This window comes from Nymphaea colorata, chromosome 3, assembly GCF_008831285.2.
Source record: "Nymphaea colorata isolate Beijing-Zhang1983 chromosome 3, ASM883128v2, whole genome shotgun sequence".
NCBI lineage: Eukaryota > Viridiplantae > Streptophyta > Magnoliopsida > Nymphaeales > Nymphaeaceae > Nymphaea > Nymphaea colorata.
The window spans coordinates 20,411,677-20,429,025 of record NC_045140.1 but is presented as its reverse complement, the minus strand read 5'-3'; the positions used below and the strand labels follow the sequence as shown (position 1 = coordinate 20,429,025).

The following is a 17,349-nucleotide window of genomic DNA, read 5'->3' as shown; positions in this document are numbered from 1 at the left end:
TGCTTTTCTTCACTTGGAGAACCATTCATGTTAATGGGTAGTGTACCCTGAAGAGAAGTTTTGGGATGTTGAGTTGAAATCTGGTATTCTAGCGTACCACATCTTTTGTTTCTTGTTTCTTTGGCGGATTCATATGTATTCATTTTTTTCTAATGTTGGTGTTACAGTTTAGTATGCAATGATAATTTGTGACTTGATCTGGAGATTTCTTTTTATTCTTACAGTTGACATTTATTAATGTCTCTTTGTTGTAAACATGAAAGAAATGAAATAATAGTAAACATTGACCTAAATGTGTTACTTCTGATATGAAAAGGGAATATTGTTCGCTCCCAGTGTAGTACCCTTATGGTAACTCATAGGGAATAGAGTAAAATTGCCAAAAAGCTCCCGATGTATCAGTAGAGAGGCAGAGAATGCTGGACTTCTAGCCATTGTTTTCAACTTACAAAGAGTTTCCCAAGTTCAATACATTTTCTTGGCAGGGAAAAATAGTAATTTTCTACTTCACGAGAAGGTAGGCAAATTAACTACAAAGGAACAGCTAGGTGTCATGGAATGACTTTTCTGGTCATATGTTTCCATAATTTCTCTTTTTTCTATGTAGTTGGGCTTCAATTTTTTTCTATCATTCTTCCCCATTCCACTTATTTTTCTCCATTATTTGCTCCCTTGAGAATTCTTATGCTTTCTTTTGATTTTGGTGAAATTTCTTCACTGTTAGTGAAAAGAATAAAGAGGAAGTGATTAGGTCCTTTTGATGGTTACTGTTAATCTCTTTGTCAGTGGTACATGTATGTGTGTCAGGGATGTCAATGTTACAAAACGTTCAATATATATACTGCAGTGAAATGTATGCTAGATTTATGAAGACTCTGTATAAGCTGGAGAGTGTTGGTTATGAACTAAAACTTTAAACATGCCTAAGGTATATATTAGAAACAGGGCAAATACCTAAGACCAGATATATAATTTTTTTTTTGTCTTGGTGCATCACACTTTGAAGTTTTTGTAAAACATGGGTATGATGGGGAGTTGGCATGCAGTTTTGACACATAAAAACAGCAGTTGATGTGTTTGTGTGTGTGAGAGAGAGAAAGAGAGATAAGATAAATAAAAACACGATATTGAAGTTGGAATTGATGAAATAAAATGAGTGTAAATCATTGCTGTTACTACTTCATTCAAGATTTCAAATTTAAAATATTGATTTTTACTGAAAAATTTTGCAAATAATTTGGTCCTGGAACATTTCAAGAGGGAAAAAGTACTAAAATATATGGCTGGATCAAAATAAGGGAAAGTTTGACCTTTGCTCCTACAAGCACAAGATTAGTGAAACTAAGTTGCTTTTATACAAGTATTTTTGAGAGTAAAAGAATTTTTTTGTGACTGTTTATAACTCTATTGACAGCCTTGTATGATATAATAGTTGATCTGCCTATACATTTTCGTCATGGACAACTTCAACATGTTTCTCCTTTTCATCATACGCATTGTATTCAGCAATGTCAGGAGAACTAGTTGTTATTTTTACATATATGTGTGGGTTAGTTTTCTAATCATGATATTTTTTCAATCAGTGTTGATTGTTGCGGATGGGCCAAAATGCATGACTTTGTATTTTCTAGGCAATGGTTTCGAGGGCAAGATGGGGCATACAGTAAGATATATTTTCCATTATTGAATACTTGATTTTCAGATATTATTTAGCGAAGCTTTTCCTGACTTTCTTGCTTACCATTGGGTAGATCAAAATCAAGGTTCTTAGTCAATAGTTGCTGTTATTTTGTACACCCTGAAGATTAAAAACTTTATTCTGGACCATCTTGAGAACACAATGTTAATGCATCTTAAATGTTTCATGCATGTGCAAAGGTGTCTGTCCATGTAAATATGGGTGGAGCACCTTTGAGATAAATAAGTTGATTCAAATTGATTGAGAAACTTAAAAAACAATTTGAATGTATGTAATCTTGTCTTACATTATCATGTCAAGGTATGTATATGGGTATAGTATATTGCCTTTGCACAACATGTAAGTGCAAGGGCATTTCATTGTACAGTTACATGATCATTTATTTATAAAGTTCTATTTTGGATTCCTGCAAGCATTCCTTTCCAATATGCGTCCAATTTACAATGCTACGCTTGAATGAGCTTGGAGCATGACACAAGAACAATGGTGGTTTGTTCATGGAGTAAGAGAAAAAGATCTTGCTGTTACAGGATGATGATGATATTTTTTGTAATGAAGTAGACACCAGCACAAACTGTCAAGCACCCAAGGTTCAAACTTCAAGCAAACCTTAGACACAAAGGACTAGAGCAAGAACAAGCTTAGTCACAATAGACTAAGCTAAACACTTCAACCTCATACCTGAAATACTCAAGATAGAATAAACAGCATGTATTATATCATACGACAGCACGAGAAATTGCATGATAAATTTTCTCTACATCAAGTGCGGTATATATGAGTATAAGAGAAGTAAAGGAGAATACAAAAGGCTGAAGAAGACTAGCCATTGGAGACACTCTGACTGTTGAACTAACCGTTTCCAATACCTGTATATACATATACTATATATGTGTATATACACAAAATGTGTATATAAACATATACAGTATATACAGGTACATCAGTTAATAATTTTATACAATGACATGGGAAATAACTACAACCAGGTGTGCTTTAATTGGTTCTAGTATATGGGTGTTTCCATAAGTGTTACGCACTTCTTTTGACGTGGTTTTCTAGACAAGTGGATAATTATGGTAACTGAAAGCACAATGCGCTCCAGTTCAATGTCAAGCCTCACCTATTGACCCATGTTTATGGAGGCTATAAAGGTAACAATTGAAGATTGTTATGAAAATGGTAGTGCTCTATTCGTGTGGTGGCACATATTGTATACCCTGGAAATGTTTTCCAGCATTTAGTTTTATTTGCTAATTTGAGATGGAAGGGGCAGCATCTTTGATTTGGTCATGAAAATGTAATTAAGTTATTTTTATTCTGCTTGTCTGTTACAAATTTTGCTTTGCCAGCTTGATTTCTCACAGAGTCTCTTCTTCTAATCTTCCCTTCTCTAAATGAAAAGAACATACTAGAAAAAATAAGATATAAGTCTGCAACTCTGAGCAATTCTTGAGATACATAAGACCATGTTGATCTATACACAACTTGGATATGTAAATTTCTCTTGAGGACTCATCTACAGTTTCTTTTACATTGCCAAAATAGATTATTTGTTAAGTGTGCAACTTATTTGTGACCTACTTGTATGTCCAGCAATTTTACAGCGCCCTGCAGTTCACAAGAAGTGCCCCCGGAAGTCTGGATATCAACGAACAAAAGTTAATCGTATGTCTTCTAACTGCTTACTGGGAAAAGTTCTATGTTTCTTACTTGGTTTAACGTGGATGATTATAAGCATCAATTTTTTCCACTGTGAGTAATGTGTAAATTGCAAAAATTCTGCCAGTTGGGGTCTGGTGCAAGCTTTATCTATGAGCTTAAATGCAAGTGTGTGTTTCATGTTTCATCTTGACAAGCCTTTTTTTCTAAATTCTGGCTGCATGGACATGGTTGATTTGGTATTGTTAACCTCTAAAACACCAGTATCAAACATGTATTTGAGATCATATGGTACCTCAAAACATAGATGATAATAAATATGTGAAAGTTTTGTTTTTCAAGAAGCAATTTTGTGTTGGCCTTGGAAGTGGTTTAAATCCTAGATGTTTGATATAAGAAATCTCATATTGATAATTGCTAAATCCCTACGTTCCTACTTTAAATCACTAATAATTGATTGCCTTCTCATCTATATATGCTCAAAACAGATATTTTTCCATCTATATATGCATATACATTCTCTCAAATCAAGTTACTGACATGCCAATCTCTCAAAATATGCTCTTAAAATTTTTTTAAGACAATAATTGATGCCTTCTCTTTATTATTTATAAAAGAAACCTATATATAGTAATGAATTCATGCGAAAGAACAAATACAATTTTTGTTTCAGACTCATGCCTAATTTTATCTTTGGATGTTCTAGTTCATGCCTCTACTAAGTACTCTCATGTTAACCATATGTAATGGCTAATCAAAATGATGTTATCAGTATTGCCTTCATTGAAATATGCTTTTTCGACCATTTTTTGGTAAGGTTCTCTATGCAATCATAAAATTATTATTTTTAGTAGTAAAATCATATGTAGCTTCTTTTTAAACATACATGAGGCATGCAGTTGAACTGTCGTCTTTCTGCCAGATCTGTAAATGTCCTCCAGTTATACTTGTGAGATACTTCCTTTTTAGCTTGATTATTTTGCCTCCAAAACAGATCTAGAAAGAGATTATGTAGATGCCCTCATTCATCATTTAAGTTATAATGAATTTTTTTTTCTTCATGCCTTTAAAGTCCCCACCTTTCTGTACATCCAGAATTTAAGTACCTTGTATTTTTTGTAAATTTAGATAGTGAGGCCCAAATTTAAGATTAATATAGGTGTCGTAGTTCTAGAACTATTTTTTGAAACAATTTGGCATTGCATGCTACTTCAGGTGGCTGCAGATATGGAAAGCCATCCCCATTCCCCACAACACCCCATCACCCCCCCTCCCCCCACCCCATGCACACACACACACACACACAAGAGGAAGAGAAAAAGGAGACAATTGTCTACCAGGTCCATAACCAAAGCGAGACATGCTGGACACTGAAACAGAAACATACACATGGATGCATATATGGAAAGACATAGGCACTAGGTTTGATCTTTATGGATAGGTACAAGAATGCTGATTATATGTTTTACCCCCATTCTTTAATATACACTAATCTGAAACAAACTTTTCATAATTCCTTATCCAATAGGTTACGGTAATTTCTTAGGGCAGGATTTCCTTCTGTCTTATTTTTCTTGTGTGCAACACAGACATGGTACGGGGTATCTCATACTTTTCAGGAAGCTATTTTTATGTAAATAAATTAACTTCTTTCCTGAGAACAATCACATCTTGTTAAGAAATATTTTAGCCTTACTTCTTTCATGTTTGCTATTTTATGTAGCCTCAATTTGGGAGATTAAAATGCTAAAGCCTTCAGCAGAACCAAATCATACAAGGTGCCTTGTGACACAAATGATTGAGGTACACCCTAGTGGTAGGAGATCTGGAAATAGACATTACATCTCTAAGCTGGAGAGAACAATCGAGTTTGCTCTACTCTGCCAGGTAGCAGGTTGTAAAACTTGAGCTTCTTCTTCGTTATTCGTTTTGTGGAATTCTTTATTGGTGGGGTGTATTATCTTAGTGGCATGTAGTTTCCTTCTTCACTAGTGATGGGTGCTGACACTTTGAGAGTCGGAAACCCTATTATTTATGACTAACCTTAGGTGCCTAGCTTTTATGCACAGACATACATGCAAATATTTATATGTGTAACTAATATATCCATATATCTGTTGCATGTCTATATGACTATATATGTATCTACTTATGCGCATACCTGTGTTCATGCATATGCATTGTGAAGTTCCACACAAAAGTGATTTTCTTAAGTTTCAAGAATGTTTATGCATGTCATTCCCTAATAAGTACAATTGATTAAACTGAACCTGGGGATTGAAGTAGGAAGATGTAAAGTGACTTGCTACTGTTATACTAAAAGAGGCCTTATACGTTATTTGGAGCTTTTAGGGAAGGATTATGAGATTTTGATGAGATCATAACAAGTACAAAGAAAACTGTAAGATATGGCTATGTGGGTGCAAGTGCATCCTTTGACTTATGACAACTTGACGGGTTCTCAATGTTCTGTGTTTTCTGCCTTTTATGGAGTTGGGACAGCTAAATCTGAAGACATTTGCTGAAAAGGAGACATGTTTGTCTGTCGTTTGCATTTATTGAAGTTTCTTTAGAAAACAAACCCAGTACTCAATTATGTTGATCTGGTTATACGCTACAAATAATTAAAGCACACTATAAAGATTTTATACATTTGGAACAAGAATATCAACATATCCAGTTGGAAGCACTAGAAAATTTCCTGAAATATATATAAATATCTGGAAATATTATTTTTCTGAAGATTTCCTTTTTTCTATGTGATATGAATGTTGGTGCAGGTACAATTTCCAGTTAGAATTATTAAAATTTTTACTGAAATATATAAACGTGAAATAACATTTCTCTAAGAATTTTTATTTTGCTGTTTGACATGAGTGCTGGTGGACGTCCAGCAAGGATGTTTGTGTACAATAAGCATATGTATATAGATATACTCAAGAAATATATGTAATTTAACTACAGTCTAAAGTATAACATTAGGATCAGGTGCTAAATGATGCATCTAATAAGATCTGGGTGCAGGGTCAGAATTTTTACTAAACTGTCTAAAAGGTCCTTTGGGCATGTCTTCTACAGGTTTGAGAGAATATTTCAATACAAAACCTGCATCTACATTTGTTTCTGATTCAAAAATTCTTCAGAAGGAAGTCCCCAAAGAGCTTGATTTTAGTGGTGAGCTGTCCACTACCGATGCTAGTGAGCAATTTTATGATGCAATTGCTGCTAATGAATCACTTGAGGAGGAAGACAGTGATGATGAGGAAGTTGAACTCAACAAGGTGAACTATACTCTTTGTTATGATGGAAGAATATCTCATATACATGTGCAGGAAATAACCTTTAATTCTCATCCTCCTCAGGAAGGTAAATTGAAGCTGAAGAATGTCTCTTGGGCCATAGCTGCTTTCTCTATGAAGAAAAAAGCAGGTTCTTTAAAGTTTAAACTCCATGGCATTTGACCTATTTTAAGATTTTTTGTAATAATATTGTTGCTTCGGTATTTGTGTAAAGGATGTTTTAGGCTTGATTATATTCACTTGAAGTAATTTTTATATGAACTAATAAATGTTGACAAAAGGGACTACACACACTTTGGTGTGGATCAACTGATTTAAGACTTGGTTGATTGGTTGAACTCATTCAACCTATTATGTGATCTAGGTAGCATATGGTTGGCATTTGAGATCCAATCATGTACGGTTAGCATTTTTATGAATTCTTGCTTACTAATGAGATATTTTTGCTGCACAATTGACAATCTATTACTTCAGTATGTTGAGAACTTTGTAATATTTTGTATATGTGTATTAATACGTAGACTATATATAATAGCATTGTAAAATATATCGTGTTTTTTCAAAAAAGACCCTGTATTTATGTTCAAAATGATTGAAAGTTGAAACAAATAAAACTGGTAAAGAAAATGTTTCTTTTTGGTAAAAAAACGCCAAAATGAATTAAGTTTTTTTTTTCATTTTATCACGTTTTTTGTGTGTCATTCTTGCTCTAAAATTTATTAAGTTAAATGATTTATTTTCATTTCTATCATTACGAAAACATATTTTTATCATATATCTAGTTAAATTTTTTATGGTTCCTTATCGGCTTCTCATTTGTTTTATTTTTACCTAAATTTTAGAGTTTTTTCTTTTTTAAAGAAAATGGTGAAATTTTCCCGAGAAATAAAACTTTGCCAAAAAAGATCCAAGAAAAATCTCGCCGATTAAGACCCAAGAACGACATTTTGGCAATCGTATAAAGTGGTGGGACTAGCAGCATTAGGTGATAAAACAAACAAGAAAAAAAGAAGGCTGAACCATTCCTTGACAAAAAGCATATGATTGTCAAGTTAGAAAAATTTAACAATTAAAACTTTTTCATAGTGCATTGAACGTTGTAAACATGATAACAAACATAACTAAAGCTTAAACCATCACATATGATGAAGTTCAACAAAAAGGTTGTAGAAGATAACAAAGAAAATGAAGAAGAAGAGACCGCAGAAAAAGAAGGAAATATGAAACAGCCTGTCCATCAGACAGCATAAGAAAAAGAAGTAGAGAAGCAACGGAAGAAGACAATGAAGATGATGATCTTAATGATGGAAAGATTGTAGAAGAAGGAAAAGGGAAAAAAAGCTGTGCAATTTACAGTAGGAGAAAGTGAAGAAGAAAAAAGAAGGAAAAAAAGTGAAAAATAGGGAAAAGGGGAAGAGGAAGAAAGAAACCTTTTTTTTTTTAGGTTCAATACTTAAACAGTTTAGCGACTTGGCAACAACGTAGTCATTTCAGAATGGCTGGTTGTCTAGACACACCTGATGTGCCAAGGTGCGCCTTTGACAAAACACAAACATGCAGAGACACACATAGAGATGCGGTGAGAGAGAAGAGACCTATCTGATCCTCTAAAGCATCATCATGCATCCATTTTTTGCACTAGTGCCTTGTACCTCCATCTTTACCTAGGTCAATAGATTCATCATGAATCTCAATCTGTCTCCATGCAGTGGACTTTCCCTGAAGTCTATGTCACACAGGCACTCCTGGAAGGCAACCACACCTGTGTCAACATGCTGAACATGGCTATGGGTACAGTACACAGCTTGGACATGGCAAACTCATATTTTGTATTTTTTTGGTATATTTAGTTTTTTATTTTGTTTAGCAATCTATATTTTATTAATATAGTGTTTGCTTGAAATCTGATCATTGCTAATATTTATGTATATATCTAAACACAGCTGTGTCCCTCCATCTAAGTTTGTTGAAAATGCTTCACATCAGTGTCTGCATCCATATCTGCACCCATTGACATAGCTTGAAATTGTTACAGATTGAGAGAGAGACGAGAGAGATGTTGAGGAAAGGAGAGAACGAGAGAGAGAGAGAGAGAGAGAGAGAGCCAAAAAGAATAATTCATTATCATAACCCTAATCTCTTTTAAAGGAGATTAGGGCTGGCTGCAAACACTTTACAAGAACAGTCCAACAACTATAATAAAATGTTTAAAGACATCCTCTCTAACTTTATAATATTTCAGAAATACTCTTTAATACTCCCCCTCAAGCTGGAGCATATATATCAATCATGCTCAGCTTGTTACTACATCTCAGGAAATCACTTATTGGAAGAGCCTTGGTGAGGATATCAGCTGCCTGATCTTCTGAAGAGACATGAATGGTGCTAACAATTCCTTCTTGAACTAAGTCTCGAATATAGTGGCAATCCACTTCAATGTGTTTAGTCCTTTCATGAAAGACAGGATTATTAGCAATATATGTAGCTGTCTTGTTGTCACAATACATCTTCATTGGGAGTTTCACTGAAATACCCAACTCTAAAAGTAGTGATCTAACCCACGACATTTCAGCCGCAGTTTGAGCCATAGTCCTATATTCCGACTCAGCACTAGAACGAGCCATCACATTCTGCTTCTTGCTCTTCCAGGAAATAAGATTACCTCTCACAAAGACACAAAAACTTGTAGTAGACTTCCTGTCATCTACAGACCCTGCATAATCAGCATCACTATATGCTTCAATGTCAACACATTCTCCCTTTTTGAACCATAGCCCCTTCCCTGGAGATGATTTCAAGTATCTGACAATCATTAGAGCAGCATCCCAATGAACCTTCCGGGGTTTTTCCATGAACTGGCTTAACTTATTTACAGCAAAACTAATGTTGGGGCGAGTGACAGTCAAATATAACAGTTTCCCTATCAGGGATTTGTAAGATCTAGAGTCAAACGGCTTTGAGTCATCATCATGTATATGAATACGGGGATTCATGGGAAGTGTGGCAGGCTTAGCCCCCAATAATCCTGTTTACTGCAGAAGATCAATGACATATTTCTTTTGAGACACTACAACTCCTTTACTACTACGAGCCACCTCAATACCAAGAAAATAACGGAGTTGTCCAAGATCTTTAGTAACAAAGTGTTGCTGTAAAAACTCCTTTGTTTGAGCTATCTCTTGATCATTTTCCCCAGTAAAAAAAATATCATCTACGTAGACAACCAATATCACCATCCCTGTTGAGCCTCGCTTGATAAACAATGAGTGATCAAGCTGGGATCAGTGAAATCCACACTTAGATAACACCTTAGTGAGCTTCTGAAACCATGCACAAGGACTCTGTTTAAGTCCATAAATAACCTTCTTTAATTTGCATACCTTGGAACACTCCCCCTGTCGCTCAAAATCAGGTGGTTGCTGCATATAGACGGTTTCAGAAAGGTCTCCATACAGGAAGACATTTTTTACATCCAGTTGGAAAAGAGGCCACTCTCGTTGGACAGCAAGAGATATAATTAATCGAATAGTGCCCAACCGAGCTACAGGCGAAAAGGTCTCAAAAAAGTCAATACCATAAGTCTAAGTATAACCTTTTGCGACAAGACGTACCTTGAACCTTTCAACTGAACCATCAGAATGATACTTGATGGTGAAGACCCATCTTGATCCAACCACATCACAGTGTGTCGGGGGATCTACCAAATCCCAAGTCTCCCGAGAAAGAAGAGCATCCATTTCCTCCTGCATTGCCTGGCGCCGACGTGGATCTAACAGAGCGTGATGGTGAAAAGACAGGACAACATGACTAGATAGAGCTTGATCAAACTGCACCAAACTTGTACTCAAACAGTCAGTAGATACAAAATTAGAGATAGGATGTAGTGTGCACTGTCGCTTGCGCTTGCGAATGGCAATAGGGAGATCTGCTGCAGAATGGTCATCATTTAAACCTGAATCAGTCGTATCAATGAAGCTTACCTCTTGAGATGATGTTGGTGGACGGCTGAGAGAGGGACCTGGATGACGAGTGTAAACCAATGGAGGATGAAGGAAACGTTCATGTGACCTAGGTTGAGATGGTGGAAATGACTCAAGTGACACTGGTGGAATAGGAAGAGGTACAGGTACATGCATCTCAGACGGAGATCGACTTGACGGGGAATAATAAGGATGAGACTCAAAGAAGGTAACATCCGCACTGATAATGTCTTTCTTAGTTAGAGGATCAAAACATTTATATCCTTTTTGGTTGGCGGAGTAGCCAATAAAGACACATTTGATGGCTTGGGCAGCAAGTTTATTTTTATTTGGGCCGAGGATATGTGCAAAGCAAGTGCATCCAAATACTTTGGGAGGTAAATGAAATAATGGATGCCATGGATATAGACTTTGAATGGGAATACGTTCTTGGATAGAGGAAGAGGGTTATGTGCAAAGCAAGTGCTTCCAAATACTTTGGGAGGTAAATGAAATAATGGATGCCCTTGATATAGACTTTGAATGAGAATACGTTCTTGGATAGAGGAAGAGGGTAATCTATTAATGAGGTAACATGCAATAAGAATAGCATCACCCCAAAAATAGGCAGACATGTGAGAATGTAGCATAAGGGTGCGAGCCACATTTAGGAGTTGCCAATGTTTGCGTTCGGCTACACCATTTTGTTGGGACGTATGCAGACAAGTATATTGAGGGCGAATTCCATGATTGGCATAAAACTGAAGTAGAATGGAAGACTTGAATTCAAGAGCATTATTAGTGCGAATATTTTTGACAATGAGACCAAACTGAGTTTTTATTTCCTTGACAAATTTCTGAAGAATACATATGACCTCAGATCTTTCCCTTAACAAGAACACCCAACTGACTCTAGTAAAATCATCAACTAAAACAAGATAGTATCGAAAACATGACCAAAAAGGAATTCGACTAGGACCCCATACATCCACATGAATGAGATCAAATGGACTCTGACTAGACGGACTCTGACTCGAAGGAAAGCTGCTCCGTGTATGCTTGCCCAACTGACAAGCATCACATAAGGATGACTCTGATGCAGGAATATCTGGAAACATGCGACGAAGTTTTGGTACTGACGGATGACCCAGTCTGAGATGCCATTGGAAAGGAGAAGACTTCGAAGGGACCGAAGATGCAGCAACATCAACTGAGATCGATAGAAAGTACATTCTCTCACGTTCATGGCCGCCACCAATCATCTTCCCAGTTAGTAAGTCCTGAAAAGAACAAGAACCAGGGTCAAAAATGACTTTACACTTTAAATCAATAGCTAGCTGCTTGACAGATACCAAGTTAACAGGGAATTGAGGAGCATATAGCACATGTGTAATAGTGCCTAAATGTGGAAGGTGGATATCACCGCTACCCAAAACAGGGATAGCTTGCTATCAGCAAGCCTGACATGCTCTGGAGTAGAGAATCTGACAAATGATGAAAAATTCTGTGGTTGATTACAACAATGTCTAGAAGCACCAGAATCTATCATCCATGTCATACCTGTATCATCAATAGGAGTACCAACAGAGAATGCTGAGTCTATAACAGTGGCATTGGCAGATGTAGAGGCAGATGTAGAGGCAGACCTTTGAGCAAGAACACGATCATATTCATCCTTACTTAGGTTAAGAGAATATGACATAGATATGGAAGGGTCAGTAGAAGACTCAACCATAGATATTGTTGCCTTTGAATGAGCTGCTTGGGATGAAGAAGAGCCTTTGCCTGTAGCAATTCTACCTCCACCACGACCAGAGGAGACGCTCGAACGGAGGTGAGGATGCTTGTCCCAACAACGATCCTCTAGATGACCAACTTTGCCACAATAAGAGCACTGAAATCTACTGCGTCCTGCACCACGGCCTGTACCACGTCCCTTAGTGCCACCAAACGAACTAGGGCCCCGTCCTCCTGATATCACAAGTGCAGAGACTGGTGTGTCATGCGTATTATGAGAAAGAGTGACTGCATGACGACTCAGCCTATTATACGTGTCCGCTAAATCTGGAAGATCACTGCCTGTGAGAATTTGAGACTTTGCCACCAAGTATTCTGGAGATAGACCAGATAGGAACTTTGCTACCATTCCAGTTTCACAGTGTGATGCATAAGAATGCTGGCAAGGTGGACGAAGAGCCTTTAATCGTTCATATGCAGCAGTCAATGTAACAAAATACTGAGATAGGTCCTGATCCCCTTGCCGAATGTTGCATAACTCCTCTTCCAATTGTAAGATCTTAATTACATTAGTGGCATGCGAGTATATCTTCCTCAAGAAATACCACATCTCCTTGGCCTTGGTATAATATGCAATAGTTGGGGTTATATGAGACTCTACACTATTCATAATCCAAGACATAACAATGTAATTGTCTTCATCCCACACAGCATATATTCCTTTTTTCTCAGTAGGTTCATCCTCCTCAAGAATATATTTCTTCCTATGGCCAGCCACAGACATTATGAATACCCTCGACCATATTTCATAATTTGAACCATTAAGCTTGATCGTGGTTCCATAGGAGAAGGAATTTCCAGCCATCTTGTATTCAGTAGAGCCCTCAGACTTACTGTTATCAGCCATAGTAAATGAAGGAAAAACTGATTGATGTGGACGTTAAGAGTCTAGGATGTTGCTGTCCACTAATATCAAACGTAAAGAATCAAAGGCAGCATAGACTCCAATAACAAATCTGAAACTTTCTCAAACAGGCAACACAATAACAAATCTGAAACTTCCTCAAACAGGCAGCAATATCTCAAACGGGAAGCAAGATCTGAAACTTTCTCAAATACGTTAACAAATCTGAACCTTTCTCAAATAGGCAGAAATATCTCAAATGAGAAACAAGGTCTGAATCTTTCTCAAATACGTTAACAAATCTGAACCTTTCTCAAACAGGCAACAATATCTCAAACGGGAAACAAGATCTGAAACTTTCTCAAATACGTAGATCTGAATATATATGTAAAACAGGCAGTCGATGACTGAAATTTCTTCACCCAACGGTAAAAGACTTTTGCTTCTCTTAAACACAGCAGTTTCTCATAAAACTTGCTGTCCACACGACAAATAAATCAACGGCCTCAACTAAAAATATCTTGTACTTACGATTGGCGGCAGTCCACACCTCACAAAGCATCACTTTGCTTGTTATTGTTTCACGATTTGTAGATATTGCTCCTCACGTCAAAACTGCATCTTCAAACAGCAACGTGACTCCACACACAACAGCAAAAGGGCAGATCTGATATATAACATCACAGGTCTGCTTCCACGACAGCAAAACTCAGAAACTCAGATCGGTTTAGGGCAGATCTGATACACAACTTCATAGATTTTTCTTCACAGCCACAGAAAAAATCAGATCTGAACACCATAGATATTTTTCACGGCAACAAAGACTCAGATCTGATACATCCTGATCAGATCCACCATTCTCTTCCACGACAGCACCTTCATCAACGTTTCTCCATGTCTTCGACGGCAACAGCAACACAAGGGTGCTAATCACGTTTCTACATGTTAAACGTGATTAGCCCCTTTTACCAAACAAAATACTTGCTTTTCTTGAAACCAGCAAAAGAATATAGGCGTGAACCCTAGCTTGGAGGGAGAGCCAAGAGATGGAGGAAGGAACGTGAAACCCTAGATAGCACAGTCCTAGATCTAGGGCTCTGATACCATGTTACAGATTGAGAGAGAGACGAGAGAGATGTTGAGGAAAGGAGAGAATGAGAGAGAGAGAGAGAGCCAAAAAGAATAATTCATTATCATAACCCTAATCTCTTTTAAAGGAGATTAGGGCTGGCTGCAAACACTTTACAAGAACAGTCCAACAACTGTAATAAAATGTTTAAAGACATTTTCTCTAACTTTATAATATTTCAGAAATACTTTTTAACAGAAATCATAGAATTAGATCTTTTGAAAAATGAAGTGCTATTAGCCTATTATGCATTCTTGTCTTACTCAACTGAAAAAGCATGTTATAACTTTTCATCAGTAACAGCATTGCGCAATGACTTATTTATTACAATGGATGCAGCCCCTATGGACAGTAACGAACTAGATCTTCTTGCCGCTCCAGTCAACATAGCTGCAAATCAGTTCCGTGGATCAATGCAACCAGGGAAAGATCAATCTGACTCAGATTGTTGGATGGAGACAAATGGGAATGGATTTATGATAAGAGGGAAGACCTACTTGAGTGACTTTTCTAAGGTAAATGGCAACTGTGTTGCTTTGATTTTCAAAAGTTTCCAAGCTTCTTGCGATTTGACCAAATCATACAAGTGTACGAGCTAGAAACATGAAAATCGTGGCCCATGCTTTAGATCTTAGCTGCAACTTGAATTTTTAGGTCTGCGATTGTTGGTCCGGGATGACCCTTGTTACCATGGTGATTCAGTATTTATTGCCAATTCAAGTGTCACTACAGAATGATCTTTTTTGGCCCATTGGGATATCAAATAAATGGATCTTAGTTTACTCCTGTGGAGTGTGGAGTTTAGACATGAAATAAGAAATCCAGATGAATCTTTATTGATATGCAAGTTGTTAGTGTCCATGCTAACAGTCACTCACACACCCGCAGACAGAAGCCCAGCCTCTGTGATAATCAAGTAATTTCTCTGATCTTCCTATGGCTAACTCCCTCTTACATATATTTGTATTAGATAACAGGACCCGACTCATTTGGTCAGGGTCTAAGTCTTTAATACAAGTGCTTGACCGTGAATGGAAATTTATTATCAGTTTCGATCAGAATGGTTCCTGAAGTTTGCTCTGTTTTGGGTATTGTATGTTGGCAAGTAAGTTTGGTTGATAATGAGAGCATATTCGTCTTTCTCTCTGTACTTGGTGCATTTAGTTGTCCGTTAATCCATATCAGTCTACTAACTTGGCAGTGGCAATTGTATCAACGATGCTTACCTAGCTAATGCATAAGCTATAAATCTTATCTCATATCCTTCGGCTTAGCGAGCAAGAAAATATGAACTAGTTAGAAATTGGTGCTCTCCGCCAAGTAGAGTCACAACTGCATAATAGGTTGTTTATGTTATATGGACACTTCTGTAAGTGTGAATTGCCTTTCTTCTGCACCTTTAGATGCCAAAACCAACATTGACCCACCTTCAAAATTTCTTTATGGTTCTACTCCTTTTTCCCTCCATCAGACAAAAAAGAAGGCTCTCCATTTTCTATCAAATTACAAAAAGAGAAGAAACGAAGTGAGGTGCTGACCCTTTCTTCATTTTTTGCTAGAGAGGAAATTGTAGAAGGAAGAGCAGATTCACTGTTCTCTTACCTGCAAATCTTACCAAATTAGAAAAATGAGAACTATCCTCCATTCCTTTTTGGTTAGACAGTAAATGGAAGATCTGACACACCACTCCCTTTCCAGCACACGTGTGTCTTTTTAGGCATATAGCCTTGTAAATGTTTATTTTTTCAGTTTCTGCCATGTCAGACATTTCCATATTCGACACCGACACTCATGGTCATGGTAGTATAAATTGCAACACAGTCGTTCAGTTTATAGCTGAACCATGGTTCTTATTTTTTCAGGCGTTAGTTTTGATACCATGCACTATATGTGTGTGTGTCCTTGTCCAATTGTCTACTTTTTTAGTTTTTGCCATGTCAGGCACCTTCTGTAAAGTGTCAGGTAGCTTGTACAGTTTCTTGCTTCATCATAGAATAGCTTCTGCAAATGCGGAATACATCTTTTAGATGCTTTTGGCACGTTTTTTTTTTTCATTGCCTTGCTGTTTTGGAAATATATTCAACTTATCGTGGCCTTTCTATAACAGATATCTGGTGGCGATCCATTGTTGAAGCTTTTTGCGGTTGATTGGTTGAAGGATGAAAATAGAATTGATGAAATAGCATTGCATCCTAATTGTGTTGTCCAGGTAAAGAGAACACGCAGAACATGCGATTTTTTTGTTTGATTTGTTGCCTCTTCACAGTTACAGTTGGGAGAACAATGTTGTGTTTTAGTTGATCCCTGGATATCCACAGCATGGTCATAATTTGTTTATTGTGTTCATTTTGTTAATCAACCGTGAGTGAGTGTTCTGATGAAAATTGAGCTGGGTGATCACCCCCTCCATTCTTTAAAAGAATAAAAGAATGAGAGAGATACAAAAACAAAAAAAGCAAAGCAGATTACAAAGGCCTTAGTCCATTAGCATCTTCCTAAAGAATGAGCCGGGAGACTGCCTCCCTAGACAAAAACTCTTTAGAAACTACTATACATTGACTCAAGGAAACCAAGGGTTCTTCATCAAGATGCATGAATCGCAAGGATTGAATCCATCCCTGCAACCAGTGCTTCCACTTAACAAATGTTAGCCCTGATTAAAATTTTTACAGACATGCTACCAATGAAACTAAGCAGAAAGAGCATCAGATTGCACTCCACACTGTCTCCCTGCCCATCATTCATCTCTTTAATGCCAAATTGTTTGTTTTCATTTGCTAATTTTTTTTGTTGCAAACTGCTTATTTTTTTGATGTTTGTAATATTGGTTTCTCACTTATTTTATTTTTCCTTCATTTTTAGTTTTTTTTTTTTAATTTTTAAAAAAATTACCGTCTTGTGTCCCTTTTTTAAGCACGGCATATTATACTAGAGAGAAACCTTACCGTTTAAAAAAAAAA

The 17,349-nt window shown here is 36.8% G+C and overlaps 1 protein-coding gene across 1 annotated transcript in view; it reads left to right on the top strand.

Annotated features, from left to right (window-relative positions):
- Positions 1 to 17,349, top strand: part of LOC116250147 (protein ENHANCED DISEASE RESISTANCE 2) — a 43,346-nt gene that overhangs the window by 15,886 nt on the left and 10,111 nt on the right. The window contains exons 11-17 of the mRNA XM_031623589.1: positions 1,584 to 1,663; positions 3,296 to 3,367; positions 5,085 to 5,255; positions 6,440 to 6,642; positions 6,724 to 6,790; positions 14,729 to 14,904; positions 16,497 to 16,598. Of these exons, the coding sequence (XP_031479449.1) occupies positions 1,584 to 1,663; positions 3,296 to 3,367; positions 5,085 to 5,255; positions 6,440 to 6,642; positions 6,724 to 6,790; positions 14,729 to 14,904; positions 16,497 to 16,598 (871 nt within the window). The remainder of the gene's footprint in view (positions 1 to 1,583; positions 1,664 to 3,295; positions 3,368 to 5,084; positions 5,256 to 6,439; positions 6,643 to 6,723; positions 6,791 to 14,728; positions 14,905 to 16,496; positions 16,599 to 17,349) is intronic.